Genomic DNA, 17519 nt, shown 5'->3' on the forward strand with positions numbered 1-17519 from the left:
ATCGTGATGGACTTTGCAGCCACTTGACATCATATCTAATTGACATCATCCGAACCCAAATGTGCAGCTCCATTAATGTCTTTGTGCTAGTAAACATCAATGAAGACCCAAGCAGAACATAAACGATGCTGCTGATTTGGTTTTAGTGGAATTTTGCTTTAAAATGTATTCATCACAATTAAAAGCAGATTTTCAGACTGAGAATGATACAATGGTTGGAAAACGTACGGCATCACGTGTGCTATTTGGACCATGCAGTTCATCACGATTTCATTTTTTTTTAATGTACTCATTATTTTATTGTGCTCTACAAGACGAGAGTGTAAACACAAAAATCAAAGTAAACCAATATAAGAAGGTGATTGTCAACATGATTAGTCTTAACGTGAGCCTCGTTGACGCTCGTGCGTTGCTCACTATTACACAGCACAACAGCAGGCCGTGACTTGTTGCCAAGCAACACTGCTCGACACCGCAAAAAAGTGCCTGAAAAAGCAAAAAGCACACGTAATTATGTCCCATTCACTATTCATTGTTATAATAGAGAATAATTACTATTTGAATTCAAGGTAATCAATTTTGAAGCAGAAAAATCGCATCAAGATCTACTCACTGGTTCTCTCAATTTATTAGATTTTTTTTTGTGTGTGTGTGCGTGGTATAAGTGTATCATACATATACATTCACTAGGTCATTATTAACTCATTTGCTCCCAATAACGTGTAAATACGTTTTTTTAATGTTTTAAGTGTCCCAAAGACGTATTTATACGTTTTTTTTTGTTTTTTTTGTTTTTTTATGCTAGAGCATACAGAAGGCTTTGATGCAGCCACTCAACTCCAAAGAACAGTTGCAGAAATGGTAGTTATTACACAAACGGCCAGCAGGTGGCAGCAGAGCAAAGGAGATCAACCAGGGCCATCTAGAAAAAAAGCTCAATTAATTAGAATTTTTTTATTTATGAAAACTGATAAAACTTAGCTCTCTTCTGATGCTAAGTGCTGCACAATGGAAACAGAAACATACTTTTTTTCCTGATGAAAGATGAGACTTTCATCTTTCTTTTGATGGGTTCCATGCTTTTATAGCAATAGAACACAATATTCTGTGGGCCTTGCAAAAATCAGTCAAAATCCAGTAAAACAGTCGGGAGCAAACGGGATTGCGAAATGTGAAAATGGCTGCGAGTGAATGAGTTAAAGATGGGGTTAAGGTTGAAATAAAATTTCTAAATCATGTAAAATGAAAAAAATAAAAATATCGGGAGCAAACGGGATTGCGAAATGTGAAAATGGCGGCGAGTGAATGAGTTGAGATTCAGCAAGAAAGGTGCCATTACACAACAGTAAACATCAAAGTGCTCTTGCAAAGAAATCAACACAGAACAAGTTATTTGCTCAAGTAGGCAAACACTGGTAAAGGATACGGTTCTTCAATACTATCAATTCAATTGCCCTTGAACCTGAAAAGTGATGGGAATCCCTCTCGAGAACTGATGGAATACTCAGTACACAACAAACAGGATGTCCTCTTACTCTCGAATTTGGAGCTGAAAATGCCGATACAGCTTTGAGCAATTCCGGTCCCTCCACTCTGTAAACAAATCATCTGCACGGCCACTGGATCATCCGAGCCATTGCAGCTGGAGCGGGTCGTCCATTGAGTGGCATACAACATCAGACAGAGGGCGCATCAACATCAACACTGTTTGAGTGCTGGGAGGACGGATGTTTGTTAGAGGACGGACGGATGCGTTACCAAATGCACGCAAACTGGTTGAATTTAAAAGATGCTGACTACAAGACACAAAAGAAGGCCAAATTAAGCGTAAAGTCCAACATTTGGAATATAGAAGGAGTTGGTTCCTATTTTCTAATCACTGAATAAATCCGTGTACGTCCTTGTTGTGTTTGTGTGCGATAGCGCAGCTAAAAGTCCCGTTTCAAACCAACCCAGCGCCCTCGTCGTGCGCCTCTCTCATTTCCAATCGCTTTATTCTGCTGAATACACAAAGCAACAGAGTGTTACGGGTGGAACAATGGCGCTCTGCTGTGCCACGGTCAAAGCTTCAAGAACAAAACCGCCATTGACAGATTCAGCTTTACAGGTGGCAAAAATATTTTGAGGCTGAAGTCAGACAGTTGTCATCACTGTTCACCAGTTTTGACAGAAAATGTCGCAACTTGAAGTTCAGTTGAGGAGAAGTCACAAAGAAAGAAAATGCAACTACAACATTTGTGTGGTTTTGTCATTCAGAATACAAATCCACCTCATTTGAATAATGAATAAATAATCGCAAAAACGTTGACTTGGCGGAAGCAGGTAACTAAACTTTGAGACATTCCTGCCTCAGTGTCGCAGCTCTGAAGATGGATGAATACTTCTTTGAAGAGCCCACAGTGGTGCCATTATGAAGCTACTGTATCTTTGTCCTTTCATGGTAGGATTGGCTCTCAACAGCTGCTTGACGCCACAAAAGATTTTAACGCAAATTTAACGAAGTGACGCTCCAAGCAGGCAATTAACACTTTGAATGGAAATTTTTGAAGCTATTTCTCATTTCATCATGTGTAGAAATGGTTCTCGACTGCATTATAAGGAAACTAATCCACTGCTGCCCAAATGTAGCCCAAAAATTACGGCTTTGTTGATTCTTGAAGGGACTTTTCAGGTGTATTATTTGACTATTTCTGATCATTGTTTTCCTGTCAGTCCGTTAAGTCTGAATCATGATTCAAGGGTAAAAATTTATGATACACTCCTGCTGACTCGCTAATGTTTGGTTTTGGGGGGTTGGGTTATGGTTTAGTTTTTGGGTGTTTATGTCGTCTCTTGTCTGGTTTGTCTCCCCTTGTCTCGTCTTAGTTAACCTCGTCCACCTGTGTGTGTCTCACCTCCCCGTACGTGTTGCTAATTGTTTGTTCACGTGTCGTGGTAGCATTGACTTGTCTTGGGGTGCTGTTTGGGTGTCGTTTACTGTCCAAGCCAAAGAGTTCTCTCGTCTAAGCCAAAGTGTTCTCTCGTCTAAGCCACAGTGTTCTCTCGTCTAAGTCAAAGTGTTCTCTCGTCTAAGCCAAAGTGTTCTCTCGTCTAAGCCAAAGTGTTCTCTCGTCCAAGCCACGTCCAAGCCAAAGATTTCTCTCGTCCAAGCCAAGTACTCTCTCGTCCAAGCCAAAGTGTTCTCTCGTCCAAGCCAAAGTGTTCTCTCGTCCAAGCCAAAGTGTTCTCTCGTCCAAGCCAAAGTGTTCTCTCGTCCAAGCCAAAGTGTTCTCTCGTCCAAGCCAAAGTGTTCTCTCGTCTAAGCCAAAGTGTTCTCTCGTCCAAGCCAAAGTGTTCTCTCGTCCAAGCCAAAGTGTTCTCTCGTCTAAGCCAAAGTGTTCTCTCATCGAAGCCAAAGTGTTCTCTCGTCTAAGCCAAAGTGTTCTCTCGTCTAAGCCAAAGTGTTCTCTCGTCCAAGCCAAAGTGTTCTCTCGTCCAAGCCAAAGTGTTCTCTCATCGAAGCCAAAGTGTTCTCTCGTCTAAGCCAAAGTGTTCTCTCGTCTAAGCCAAAGTGTTCTCTCGTCCAAGCCAAAGTGTTCTCTCATCGAAGCCAAAGTGTTCTCTCGTCTAAGCCAAAGTGTTCTCTCGTCCAAGCCAAAGTGTTCTCTCGTCCAAGCCAAAGTGTTCTCTCGTCTAAGCCAAAGTGTTCTCTCATCGAAGCCAAAGTGTTCTCTCGTCTAAGCCAAAGTGTTCTCTCGTCTAAGCCAAAGTGTTCTCTCGTCTAAGCCAAAGTGTTCTCTCGTCCCAGCCAAAGTGTTCTCTCGTCCAAGCCAAAGTGTTCTCTCATCGAAGCCAAAGTGTTCTCTCGTCTAAGCCAAAGTGTTCTCTCGTCCAAGCCAAAGTGTTCTCTCGTCCAAGCCAAAGTGTTCTCTCGTCTAAGCCAAAGTGTTCTCTCGTCTAAGCCACAGTGTTCTCTCATCTAAGCCACAGTGTTCTCTCATATAAGCCAAAGTGTTCTCTCGTCTAAGCCAAAGTGTTCTCTCATCGAAGCCAAAGTGTTCTCTCGTCTAAGCCAAAGTGTTCTCTCGTCTAAGCCAAAGTGTTCTCTCGTCCAAGCCAAAGTGTTCTCTCGTCCAAGCCAAAGTGTTCTCTCGTCCAAGCCAAAGTGTTCTCTCGTCTAAGCCAAAGTGTTCTCTCGTCCAAGCCAAAGTGTTCTCTCGTCCAAGCCAAAGTGTTCTCTCGTCCAAGCCAAAGTGTTCTCTCGTCTAAGCCAAAGTGTTCTCTCGTCTAAGCCACAGTGTTCTCTCATCTAAGCCACAGTGTTCTCTCATATAAGCCAAAGTGTTCTCTCGTCTAAGCCAAAGTGTTCTCTCATCGAAGCCAAAGTGTTCTCTCGTCTAAGCCAAAGTGTTCTCTCGTCTAAGCCAAAGTGTTCTCTCGTCTAAGCCAAAGTGTTCTCTCGTCCAAGCCAAAGTGTTCTCTCGTCCAAGCCAAAGTGTTCTCTCATCGAAGCCAAAGTGTTCTCTCGTCTAAGCCAAAGTGTTCTCTCGTCCAAGCCAAAGTGTTCTCTCGTCCAAGCCAAAGTGTTCTCTCGTCTAAGCCAAAGTGTTCTCTCGTCTAAGCCACAGTGTTCTCTCATCTAAGCCACAGTGTTCTCTCATATAAGCCAAAGTGTTCTCTCGTCTAAGCCAAAGTGTTCTCTCATCGAAGCCAAAGTGTTCTCTCGTCTAAGCCAAAGTGTTCTCTCGTCTAAGCCAAAGTGTTCTCTCGTCTAAGCCAAAGTGTTCTCTCGTCTAAGCCAAAGTGTTCTCTCGTCTAAGCCAAAGTGTTCTCTCGTCTAAGCCAAAGTGTTCTCTCGTCTAAGCCAAAGTGTTCTCTCGTCTAAGCCACAGTGTTCTCTCATCTAAGCCACAGTGTTCTCTCATCTAAGCCAAAGTGTTCTCTCGTCTAAGCCAAAGTGTTCTCTCGTCCAAGCCAACGTCTCGCTCTTTCACGTCCAAGCCAAAGTGTTTCTCTCACATCCAAACCAAGTGTCTCTCTCTCACGTCCAAGCCAAGTGTGTCACACATCCACGTTCTTCCAAGTCTGTCGATGTTCAGCCAAGTCTGTCCCCGTCCTGCCAAGTCTGTCCACGTCCAGTCCAGTCATGTCAACCAGCTTCCCCTTTCCCAGTCAAAGCTTGGTCCCCAGTCTTCTCACGTCCCATCCAGTCCCTTTACTTAGTCCCTGAAAATAAAGTGTTGTCCTTCCTGGTTGTCTCCCTGCCGCGTTTCTCCGCCTTTGGGTCCATCCGCCACATCCACAAACCTTCATCCGTGACACAATGGGCGTCCTTCCAAAGCTCATTGTCGTGATTAAACACCGTGTGAATAAAAGTGGTTCAAAACTTTTCATGGTTTATTTACAGTTGTGTGATATGGCACTGAATGACGACTAATTACGAATAGTAAAGGTTATAGTCATCGAAGGCATGATCGAAAACTTTTGAGTGGAAATGACGTAACCTTTCAAATGCGTTGTAGCAACATTCCTCGCCACTCATAATCATCGTGGCGAACGTCATCATCAGCAGCAGCAGTGAGGAAATATGTGGGTGTGCTGCAGTGCAGCAGGGACGACCGACACCTTACAAAAGCACTCGTGCTATTTCTGGAGCCGAGTGTCTTGCAAGTCAAGAGGTGTGTTGAGTCTTCTGGGTGTGGAGCTTGGGTGCATGCTCATCGCGGCTCATTAAATGTGACCACAAACGACGGCTGACATACGCGTCTTTTTTTCTTTTCTTTTTTTTTTAATTGCCACCTACCGAGAAGCACATTTGCAAGTAGGAGAGCAAGCAAGCGCAACGAGGAAATTCTTTTGTGGCATCGAATTTCTGGAAATTGTTTTCTGCTGCTTCTTGATGATTTTTTGTGAAAAGCCAAACAAATTTTATACAAAATGTTAAAGTATGACATTAAGGCTAACGAGCGCGATGCTGGACGATACTTGACAAATAATGACCAGATCCATTTCATGATCATTTTCCCACCGGGCTTACAATTGCTCAAAATAAAAGTACAGGACAGGTTCTAGATGGCACAATCTTATTAATATCACTACTTTAGTGGGAAACAGCAGCGATCAGCCCACTTGAATAAAAACCTGTTTTATGAATATTAGATCAATTCCCTCTTAATACTTGCTAGTTCATGAGCTGATCAGAGAACAGAATCGAACTATGATTGCTCTCACTAGTCTAAGCACAGTACAGTGGTACCTCGACTTACAAAATGAATTGAATTGGTTCTGGAAGAAAGTTCTTAAGTAGAAAATTTTATAAGTAGAGACGCATTTTCCATGTAAACGCCCTAATCCGTTCCAAGCCTCCCAAAATTCAGACGTAAATGTTTTATAAAGCATAAAAAATGCATCAAAACGTGTAACAAATACATGTTACAATTAGATTATTGCACAATAGATGAGAGTTGTGCATAATGTAATAAATAAAAAATAGAGTAAAGAATAACAATGATGCTCATTTACCTTTTTAACTGCTGTCCTCGTTGTTTTTTGCCCTCTTTGGTTCATGTTCTCCTCTTAAGTTTTTTTTTTTTTGTTTTTTGTTTTTTTTTGCAAAGAACTGATCCATGGATGTTTGCTTTTTTTTTTTTTTTTTTTAACAATCCTTCGTAAATGTCCAAGGCAAACATCATCTTAGTGAGCAAACGCCCGACTGGTGAACACTTTTTCTGGGCGATTCTTTTCAACAAATTCTGAAGCTTCATGGAAACTTCCGGTATGGCGAGGCATCTTTTTTTTTTTTCAAAAAAAGGTCCGTCTCGTCGCAATTAAAAACTTACTGTGCCTTCATCAATCACCAATTGTTTGATTTTTTTCACAAATTCGTCGGCCGTTAGTTCATACATTTACGAAAAACTATCGGAACACCTCGTGGGCCGCGGGATGAATGATGAGGACGCTGTATAGACACCGATCTAGTATTTACGCTCATAGATAACTTATGGTCGGAAATAGTCATAGCCGAAAGTATGCTGCATCGATAATGTATTTTTACCTTTCGTATCTAGAAATTTCTTTCGTAACAAGAGGCAATATTTCCCCGTTGAGGCGTTTCGTAACTCGAAAATTTTGTTTGTAAGTAGAGGTTCCACTGTACCAGCATTTGAATGAATATTATTTCTGCTTGTGTCTTGAGAATGAAGCAGATGAATCCGACATTTTATCCTGCACCATCACCTATGGCCAATCAAACTGACGTCAACATGCCCTCGGGCTCCCACGTGAACGTCACATGACCAAAGCCAGAAAACAGGTGAGCCGACGCAGTCCTGAGAGCACTTTGATGTCAACTTCAGAAGAAATATTGAGAAGGGAAGTCAGACGGAGGGAATCCCGCGTCTTGGATGAGCAGACTGCAATGCAATGGGTGGCAAGTGGGCAACATTTCACACATAATGGTACGATGCAATGCTAACTAAAACAGCACCAGAGTCCATTTAATGAGATCAAGTAGATTCTGCACAGACCAGCCAGGACAAGGGCAGAGGAAGAACCACTTTGCCCAAAGGTGTCTACCTACTAGGACACTTCATTAAATAGACTTTTATGGTGTTTTAACTAACATTTAACAGCACCACACAATCATGTGATAAAAAGCTGCCCACTCTGCATCCAGTGCAGGCTGATTATCCTGGAAAAGAGACTCGTCTATCTGTGGTGTTTTTCTCAAGGTTTTTCCACCCCAAACGGGGATTTGACCTTTTCCTTGCTTGGTTGACGGGTAGGAAATGTCTCCGGTCTTTGTCAATTGTGTGCTTGTGAAGCCCTTTGTGACTTTTTGTCATGAAGGGATAGATAAATGCGACTTCACATTTAGGCTTTCAATAGAAATGAATATTAACTCATTCACTCCCAAAAACGTATTTATACGTTTGTTTGTTTTTAATGCTAGAGCATACAGAAGGCTTTGATGCAGCTTCAGACCTGAAACGGTCGCTTAAAGCAATGGTAGTTATTACAAAAAAACGGCCAGCAGGTGGCAACAGAGTATAAGAGAGCAGCACGGGCCATGTTGCAACAAGCTCTTTTTCCCAGTGTTCTCAACAGGTTTGTGAATAATAATGAAACGTAGCTATATTCTAATGCTAATTGCTGCAAAACAGAAACAGATAAACAGATTTTTTTCCTGGTGAAAGAAGAGACTAATCTTTCTTTTGGTAGTTTCCAGGTTTTTATAGCAATAGAACACAAAATCCTGTGGGCATTGCAAAATCAGTCAAAAAACAATAAAACTGTGAAAACGCCTGGGAGTGAATGAGTTCATGTTCAATTGAATTCATAGGGGTGGCACGGCGGGTGACTGGTTAGCACGTCCGCCTCACAGTACTGGGGACTCGGGTTCGAGTCCAGGCTCCGGCCTTCCTGGGTGGAGTTTGCATGTTTTCCCTGTGCCTGCGTGGGTTTTCTCCGGGTACTCCTCCCACATTCCAAAGACATGCACGGCAGGTTCATTGGGAGCTCCCAATTGCTTGTGCGTGTGGATGGTTGTTTGTCTCTGTGTGCCCTGCGATTGGCTGGCGACCAGTCCAGGGTGTCCCCTGCCTACTGCCCAGAGCCAGCTGAGATAGGCTCCAGCACCCCCCGCGACCCTTGTGAGGAATAAGCGGTCAAGAAAATGGATGGATGGATGGATGGATGCATTTGTAGGATGTGGTGAATTAATCTGTTTTAACTGCCTTGATTGATTGATTAATTGATGATTGATGATTAATTGTTGCTCCATGCACAGCAGGTTGTATGCAGCGGCGGTTGTTTTAAAGTTAGTTTGTGCAAAAAGTTGCGTGAAAGTTTTTCATATTGACCCATTTCTAACACGTGCATTTGGTAAACGACCGTCAAAAACAGTCTTTAGGTGAGTAAGTTATTTATTCAAAATCCCGATGATAATCAGAGAATTACACATTTTTCTGTGATACTGCAAAATGTGGCGTAAATTGATCACATGCCACCAATCTGGTTGCTTGTGATGTAACTCTGACCAGCATACAGTACATATTTCTACAGCTTCCAATGCTAATTTCAAATGCTTCTTCTCTGCTTACTATGTATTTGAACAACTTGCGCAGTGTTTGTCTATTTTGGGATCTCGTTTGGGTTATTTTCCATGTTATGTGTCGTAATGGTCATTCGTACACCTGCAGCACTGGAGTGGAAAAGTTGGACCGCTACTAAGCTCTGCTATTGTACAGATTTCCTTTTGGAAACAACAATTAGAATGTTTATGTATGGATTGGCCATCCACGAGCTCGTGTTATTATATAACTGTGATGATGCTCAGCGAGCAGTGCGCATCTCTGCACCAATCGTGTCAACTCTGTCGCACGCGGGCACGTCGCCACGCGACGCTTACTTGTAGGCGATGACCTCACTCACGTGGATGCTTTACAGGAGTTTTCCTGCACACTGCGGCTAACACACACCTGGGGCACCTTTAGGATGATGATTAATTTGATTTTTTTAATCAATAAAAATAAACTTAATTGTCATATATCCCGTGAAACAGTTGGTGGAAACATCTGCCTGACAGTCACGAGATCCAGATTTGAATCTCCATTGTATGGATTTGTTCATTTCGCGATTCTCGTCAAGAGTAAAAAGTAGTCACAGTTTACAAATAAAAAAAGCATATCTTGGACAATATGAGTCCAATTTGGTCTCCAGCTTTCCATATCTGAATCTGAATAAGCGCATTCTACGAGTTAAAACACAGTTACATGTCGTGGGGCTTCACTGAATCCTCACCCCAACATGTCTGCCTTTCAGGTGTGCCTGGAATGTGCCTGAGTAAAATAAATCATCAGAGGGACACTTTGACACTTCAGCATGTGATGCATCAATGTCGGCCGTCCTGACTTGATGTCTGTCCTCCAACCCGATCGCTTTTCAATCACAACGACAGCGTTTGCATTGAAGTCAGTGATTACACGTTTCCAAACAAACAACCAGATGCTACAATGAAATACGGTATAAACCTCTTTCAAGTCTCCATTAAAAAGCACCTTTGATAGCATGTTCTGAAAAATCACAAATTATTCAAGACATTTTTTGTTTTTTTTGGTCACTGGCACTATGGTAAAGCATCAAATCAGCAAAATCACAACAGCCCTTGTGAGTTATTATTTTCACAATGGACCAAGAAACTATTCTAGCTGAGAAGCTGTGAAGTTGTTGTTAGGTTTGTTTGTTTTTTTTGTTTTTTTTTATTTTCACCCGTTGGTTTGGTCCCAGTTTCAATCCAGTGATTAATTCCTTTTAGGACATTACATAATTCTGTTGCTACAGATGGCAGGTTATGCAGGTTCTTATGATAGTCTTCCAATCAACAAATAATATGATGCTTATCTGCTTTTGTATATTTTGTGAGTCTTTTCATTCAATACATTTGTGGAGCGATTCCGTTAAGCAAGTTTGTACACGACAATATGTTATGACAAGTAAGCAAAGTTGTAATACGGGAAACTAAATACAGACACACGACAAAGCCACACAAGCTCATATGCATTGACGACAAATAACCTGACACGTTACAGCTGAAGGCAGCCCAAAATGTCCTCAATGATGATGTTAAAGAAAGAATTGTAGTGCTTCAAATTAAAGTTGTAATACGGGAAACTAAATACAGACACACGACAAAGCCACAAAAGCATTGACGACACGTTACAGCTGAAGGCAGCCCAAAATGTCCTCAATGATAATATTAAAGATGATCTTCAAACTGAAATGCAAATCCGGCACCAAAACGTTGATGTTAGTGGAACGCGGCCACATTTCTGTGGCCACTTATAAATCCTTGACATTGCAAACACAATAAGCTCGCTTCATCCTAGTTTGTCACTGATGCCCTTCAAAAGCCAAGAGTTGCAAAAATACGCAGGAACCGAGGAGAGGAAATATATTGTTTGGCACAGACTCAAAAAACAAACAAACAAACAAGGAAGCCTTCTTATTTTCAACCCTTATTCTCTTCCTTCATTGTGTAATATAAAAAACAACTGACTAAGTCCGGTAAATAAATGTCACAAAAACAGGAATGGCGAAATTCAAGATATTTTCAAACAAGACTTTAGATATCCTTACAAGACGGTTCAACATTAAGAGTGGCCCCTTGGCCCAGGGCCACAACGCGAGTGTGGGGCCACCCAAAGTTCACTGATGCCGTCCCACTGATCTGAATATATGACTGGAAGCGACAGGGCGGCCATCTTGCTCCTCCCATCTAACCAGCAGACTGCTGTCAACTATATGGGATATTCGACAAATACAGCTCATAGGCAGTTTGTAAAGGGTCACTATTTCTTAACAAGTAAAATTAATACATATATATACAAATGAACAAGTGGACGGTAGGCTACGTGCTGCTGAAATTTAATTTGGCAGTATTACATTTATAATTCTTTAGTTTCAAAAAATGACAAGTTTCCTCCTGTCAAATTTCTACATGTATTTAAGGCAAGTTGTAAAATGTCCGAAGTCCTCTTGTTTATGTTTAACAAATTGAAAACGTCATAAATCAGCTATTTCTCCTAAGCACTGTCTCAATACTGCAAATATTTTGGATCGTATGCCGAGAAACGTTTCTTGGGAGGAGCAATATGGCCGCCTCGCTGCTTCAAAAATCTTGGCCTATCCAGTCAGATCAGTGTGCTGTCCTGACCAGACCAGCACAAATTTCATTCATAAAAATTGTACAATGAATACATATGCTTGCTTTTTAAATATTTCAAATTCAATATTTTTGATGTTACCCATTTAAATTGTAATCACTGCACGTTGGGTTAAATCCTTCCATAAGGAATGGCTTTAACAAGACATAAAGCCCAGAAAATAGTAAATAGTTAATATTCCGTCTGACTTTATATGGCAAAAAATAAACTTTTGAAAAGGGGGAGGGGGGAGTAACTCCGTGTTCTTAAAGGCTCAAATCATAACAGTATAAAGAAGCTCAATATTAAATAATCATTGGAACTTGTCGTAATATATCATCCAGCACCAGTTCTGAGAGGGCCACCGCAACATGTCTTATGGTGGCCCAACAGGGTCACAATCCAAAATGGCTTCACGTATCAAACCAATTGTGACTTTAAAAAAAAATAAAAAATCTACATATTGTCATCAGAGCAATTCTTCCAAAATCTTTTCTCTTTTTGTGTTTTTGGTTCAAAGCTAAATCATCAACCGTGTTGAATGCAAACCAACAATCAGCTTTCCAAACGTGACAACAACCACAACGTCAAAGAGGCTCCGACCCTGGTAAGTGCACAAGGTGTCTAAAAGCCAATAAAATCAAATCTGCCTCGATGCTAAATGCGTTTTTCCCTCCACCGCATGCATAAACAAACTGCATGACAGCCTCATCTCAGATGCCAACAATCAATTGGAAACCATCAAAATGTTCACGATCCCTGCACGCAAAGTCACACCGACGACAACGTCACGATGTTCATCAGGTGCAAATCCGAGTGCGAAAAGCCGTGTGAAGAAAAACCACAGTGACGGAAGTCCAACAAAAACAGGCATCAGCCATGCTAACGCGACGAGCAGGCTGCCTGCACATGATTCCCGCCTGCAATGCGTGACTCGGCCAACGCTCGAACGTAGCACACATGCTAACGACGGATGCAGACGAGAGAGATCAAACGTGCGAGCGCATCCTTCAAATTCATTGTCTGCTGATAGATGAAGTGATGCGATTCTTGCCATCGTTGACGGAGTTCAACGTATGGATGATATCTCACCGGTTTGTCTTCTTTCTTTCCCTCTTTCAGCACATCGTCCAGGCTGTGTCTGGCGTGCGTGCGCGGATGTGTTAGAGGTGAACCGGCGACGATGCCCACATCCACATCCACATCCACTTGCTGTCCCGCTCGCTGGCAAGCCCTCCCTTTTTCTCACAGCTTTTTTTTTTTTTTTTTTAAATAATGTTCCCCTCTTCTTATTCTCCTTTGCTGACTGCCGCTTGCTGGAACCTCACGGCTGACAGTTTGCCGCGCAGCTTAATTCCCTCTCTCGGCCTTAATGAAACGTTTCCATTTTTCATCCATGGCCAAAAATAGAATAAAGGGGAGAAGAAAAAAAAAATGAAAGCCTGCCTTGTGCATTAAGAGCTGCGATGTTTATCGCTCGCTCTCCCAGATTTGCCCTCGTACGTCGTGTCTCGCCAGCTTGCCTTGTGTGATGCTGCAGCACTGTAAGCTCCTCCCCAGAGAGACAGCGGTGCCACACAGCTGATGGAGAGAAAGAGAGCAAGCGGGGGGGGGGGCAAAGCCATGGGCAGGAGGGGGAGTGGATGGGAGTGGCTAGTGGTGGCGGTTGTGGGGTGGGGGCCATGCCAGAGCGGCTGGTGCAAGGCAGGGAAGCCTCAGGCCACTAAAACATGATCACAATTAATCAATGGCCATTATATAATGGAGAAGAGTTATAAAAAAATAAAATAAAAATGGCTGTTCATTTGAATGATATCAAAGAGGATATTTTTTACCTGTCAACTCTATAAAAATGTCTCTCTCAAACTAAAGGTAAATTGACAAAGTGCTGAAAAGCAGTCAAGATTTTTTTTTTTTTTTTTTACGCTTTTGAGATGTCTGCATTCAGTTTCATTCCTATGTGAAAAACACTTATGTTGATTTTTTTTCTCCTTTTTTTTTTTTTTTTTACATTTTGAGATGTCTGCATTCAGTTTCATTCCTATGTGAAAAACACTTATGTTGATTTTTTTTCTCCTTTTTTTTTTTTTTTTTACATTTTGGGATGTCTGCATTCAGTTTCATCCCAAAAACGAAAAAATAAATAAATAAAAAATAAGAAAATAATAATAATAATAATAATAATAATGGACGAATAATGTCTGTAAGTGTTTTTCACCAATCAGCGATGTTCTGCATGTGTATGCAAATCCAAAAACATTTTAAAAAAAATAAAAATAAATAAATAAATAAATAAATAAGAAAATAATAATAATAATAATAATAATAATAATGGACGAATAATGTCTAAGTGTTTTTCACCAATCAGCGATGTTATGCATGTGTATGCAAATCCAAAAACATTTAAAAAAAAATAAAAATAAATAAATAAATAAAAAATAAGAAAATAATAATAATAATAATAATAATAATAATAATAATGGACGAATAATGTCTGTAAGTGTTTTTCACCAATCAGCGATGTTCTGCATGTGTATGCAAATCCAAAAACATTTAAAAAAAAATAAAAAATAAAAAATAAATAATAATAATAATAATAATAATAATAATAATAATAATGGACGAATAATGTCTGTAAGTGTTTTTCACCAATCAGCGATGTTCTGCATGTGTATGCAAATCCAAAAACATTTTAAAAAAATAAAAATAAATAAATAAATAAATAATAATAATAATAATAATAATAATAATAATAATAATGGACGAATAATGGCTGTAAGTGTTTTTCACCTATCAGCGATGTTATGCATGTGTATGCAAATCCAATAATCGCACAATTGTCCACGTCATCTGGAGAAAACTCACACAGGCCTGACGAGGACATGCAAACTATACGTAAAAAGTTGGGTGTTAAAATGATCTTCAGCACGGACATTCGCACTGTGAGGCAGCGGCACATCATTACCCACAATTCCTAAGTGGTCACATGACACAATTCTGCTTTTGTAACGTGTAGTCTGTAACATAACGGCATCACAATCAATTTGTTATTTTCAACAACCATTGCTTTACAGTATGTTGTAAAATCCTTCAACCCTGGCGGGGAAAAAAACGCAGTAAAAACATTCTTGCACTTGAGTAAAGCACAGACGTACAAATTGTGCGTCTCTATACACCATATTTCCGTACGAAAACCATTGTGAAAACGGTTCCACTCACTGTCCTCTCCGGGGCACGACATTCCAGGCTGCTCCGGAATACTTGGGAAGACTGCGTGTCAACAAAAAAAAAAAAAAAAAAACAGAGTGAGAAAGAAAGTAAACATTTGACTTGAGTTTCCTCTTCATCCGCCCAACAGATGTGCAGCGTATTGCAAGTGAAACAATCAGTCAAATTTGGGTCGCTGGCTATAAGGCTCAAACCAAACGATAAACAAATCAAATGATGACTAACTACTGGTCACATGACATATAAACAGAAGGCGATATAGTCATGATTTTCAAGAGCTATATTTAACTCATTTACTCCCAATAACGTATAAATACCTTGTTTTTTTTTCATGTTCTAAGTGTACCAAAGACGTATTTATACGTTTTTTTATGCTAGAGCATACAGAAGGCTTTGATGCAGCCTCTCAACTGCAAAGAACGGTTGCAGAAATGGTAGTTATTACACAAACGGCCAGCGGGTGGCAGCAGAGCAAAGGAGATCATGTAGAAAAAAAAGCTCAATTACTTCGAATTTGAAATAGATTTGTGAAAAGTGATGAAACTTAGCTCTGTTCTAATGCTAATTGCTAGAAACAGATAGAAACATACTTTTTATTCCTAATGAAAGAAGAGACTTTAATCTTTCTTTTGATAGGTTTCATGCTTTTATAGCAATTGAACACAATATTCTGCGGGCCTTGCAAAATCAGTCCAAATCCAGTAAAACAGGCGGGAGCGAACGGGATTGCGAAATGTGAAAATGGCGGCGAGCGAATGAGTTAACAAAAAACTTACCATGCAACAGCAGTCCAGATCTTTTGCTGCGATTGTAAATCCGAAATGCCTCCTCGAGCTCCAGCGGAGATGAGATGGTGCAAGCGTCTCCTGAAATTATTCACACGCAAAAAAGTCAATCAGTATCATGTCGAATCGTTTGTTTTCTGTGGTCGAGCATTTGGAATCATCAATCTACTTTCTACAAACTAACGCTGATCATTTTTCTTCTCCCACAGTCTTTGTCGTTATTATAATGCTCATCCTTTTTAATTGTGAAAAACAGAAAATCATATTTATCAAATGTGTCAAACAAAAGGAAGCTTGGTGCCTTCGAGAACTATAAAAGTTGAAAAGTTTTGATGTTTTAAACTGATCTTAAATGATACTTTGGGGCCCTGCACAGGCTGGACTTGTTGGATATATGGATGAAGGTCTACAGGATGAAAACGTTCACATTTGTTTCTATCAAGGGTATTTTTGTTCAGAGACTTTTTTTTTTTGGAAATACAATCCATTTTTAAGTGGAATATTTTTCAAAGTAACTCATTAGCTCCCAAAGACGTATAAATACGTTCTCTTTTAAATATTACTAGTGTCCCAAAGACATATTTATATGTTTTTAATGGGGGTTTTTTATGCTAGAGCTTTGATGCAGCCTCTGAACTGAAGATAACGGTTGAAACAATCTTAGTTATTACAATAACGGCCAGAAGGTGGCAGCAGAGTATATAAACAGATTTGTAAATAATGATGAAACGTAGCTATATTCTAATGCTAATTATTGCAAAACGGAAACAGATAGATATAAATATACTTTCCCCCCTGATGAATCAAATCAAAATCAGTCAAAATACAGCAAAACAGCAGGGACCAAAGGGGTTTTGCTTCAGTGAAAATGGCTGGGAGTGAATGAGTTAATGCAAATATCTCATTCATTCTACTGACAATATGAAGCAAAGATTTTTTTTTTGTCAGCGTGAGAAAGTGTGCAAACGTGATTATCTACAATAATGAGACCCTCTCGAAAATGTTTGATATTTTGGATTTCATAAAGCGTCTATGAGCAATCATAAACTACCTATTCAGCAATGTTCCGTGTATTTTACTTTGCTTCCATTTTTCAAGTGACACTGCTCAATGTGAAATGCATTTTATTTGCCGGCGCACGCACCTTCATCATCAATCCACTTGAGTGTGATGGGTTGCTGTCTGGTTAGGCTGCACATCGTTCTCACCTCGTCACAAAGCTCCACGAAAGTCGAAGTGGCAGCCAGATCTGTGATCAGCATGTCTCTGAACGCACACGCACGAACACGAACACGTAGTTGGGTCACAAAAGATTGAAACTTTCTGATCAATTCTTGGCATTGTAAGTTGATTGCGAGTCGTACTTGAAACCGGTTGAAGGTAACGGTCAAGCTTTCATGTCGCTTTGCGTTTTGGCATGAAAAGTATCTGCAATTCTAAGTAATAGAGCAGTTGCAAGAATGTAAGCCTGGCACCGGCGTCGCGTGTCCGACTGCGTATATTGAAGGTGTGCAGCGCTCACAGGGATTTGTCACTCAACGCACTACAACGTAATAGGCACAGCTATCAACAAGATGATCTTTGAGCCCTATAATCCAAATCATTTTTTTTCACTTCCCGCTCAACTACTCTGCTGTGGCTACTTGACAGCAAGCAGTGATTCAGAGACCAAAAAAAGTGGAACTTTCGCCCACCGTGCCATCGTACTCGACAACTCCTCGCTGGGGGGGAGGAGGGGGTAGCGTGCACTTCACTTCACAAATATGCCACTTGACTGTACAGTACTTTCATTTATTTCATTCAGTCTCCGGTGTAATAACCGTAT

At 40.6% G+C, this 17519-nt stretch overlaps 1 protein-coding gene and 1 long non-coding RNA gene across 4 annotated transcripts in view; one reads left to right on the top strand and one right to left on the bottom strand.

Annotated features, from left to right (window-relative positions):
* LOC144013293 (uncharacterized) overlaps nt 1–13258 on the top strand; it is a 32219-nt gene extending 18961 nt beyond the window's left edge. The window contains exons 4-5 of one of the 2 annotated variants that reach the window (XR_013282203.1): nt 12202–12288; nt 12804–13258. This is a non-coding gene — a long non-coding RNA (uncharacterized LOC144013293). Of the gene's footprint in view, nt 1–7174; nt 7288–12201; nt 12289–12803 lie in introns of those variants that run through there. The other variant, XR_013282204.1, reaches the window with a different exon arrangement.
* The window catches only part of prkcz (protein kinase C, zeta), a 57249-nt gene that overhangs the window by 37785 nt on the left and 1945 nt on the right, over nt 1–17519 (bottom strand). For both annotated transcript variants that reach the window (XM_077511935.1, XM_077511936.1), the window contains exons 2-4: nt 16839–16960; nt 15686–15775; nt 14901–14951 (exon numbers count right to left, since the gene is read on the bottom strand). In XM_077511935.1, coding sequence (XP_077368061.1) covers nt 14901–14951; nt 15686–15775; nt 16839–16960 — 263 coding nt within the window. The remainder of the gene's footprint in view (nt 1–14900; nt 14952–15685; nt 15776–16838; nt 16961–17519) is intronic.

Source organism: Festucalex cinctus, chromosome 2, assembly GCF_051991245.1.
Source record: "Festucalex cinctus isolate MCC-2025b chromosome 2, RoL_Fcin_1.0, whole genome shotgun sequence".
In the NCBI taxonomy this organism is placed as follows: Eukaryota; Metazoa; Chordata; class Actinopteri; order Syngnathiformes; family Syngnathidae; genus Festucalex; species Festucalex cinctus.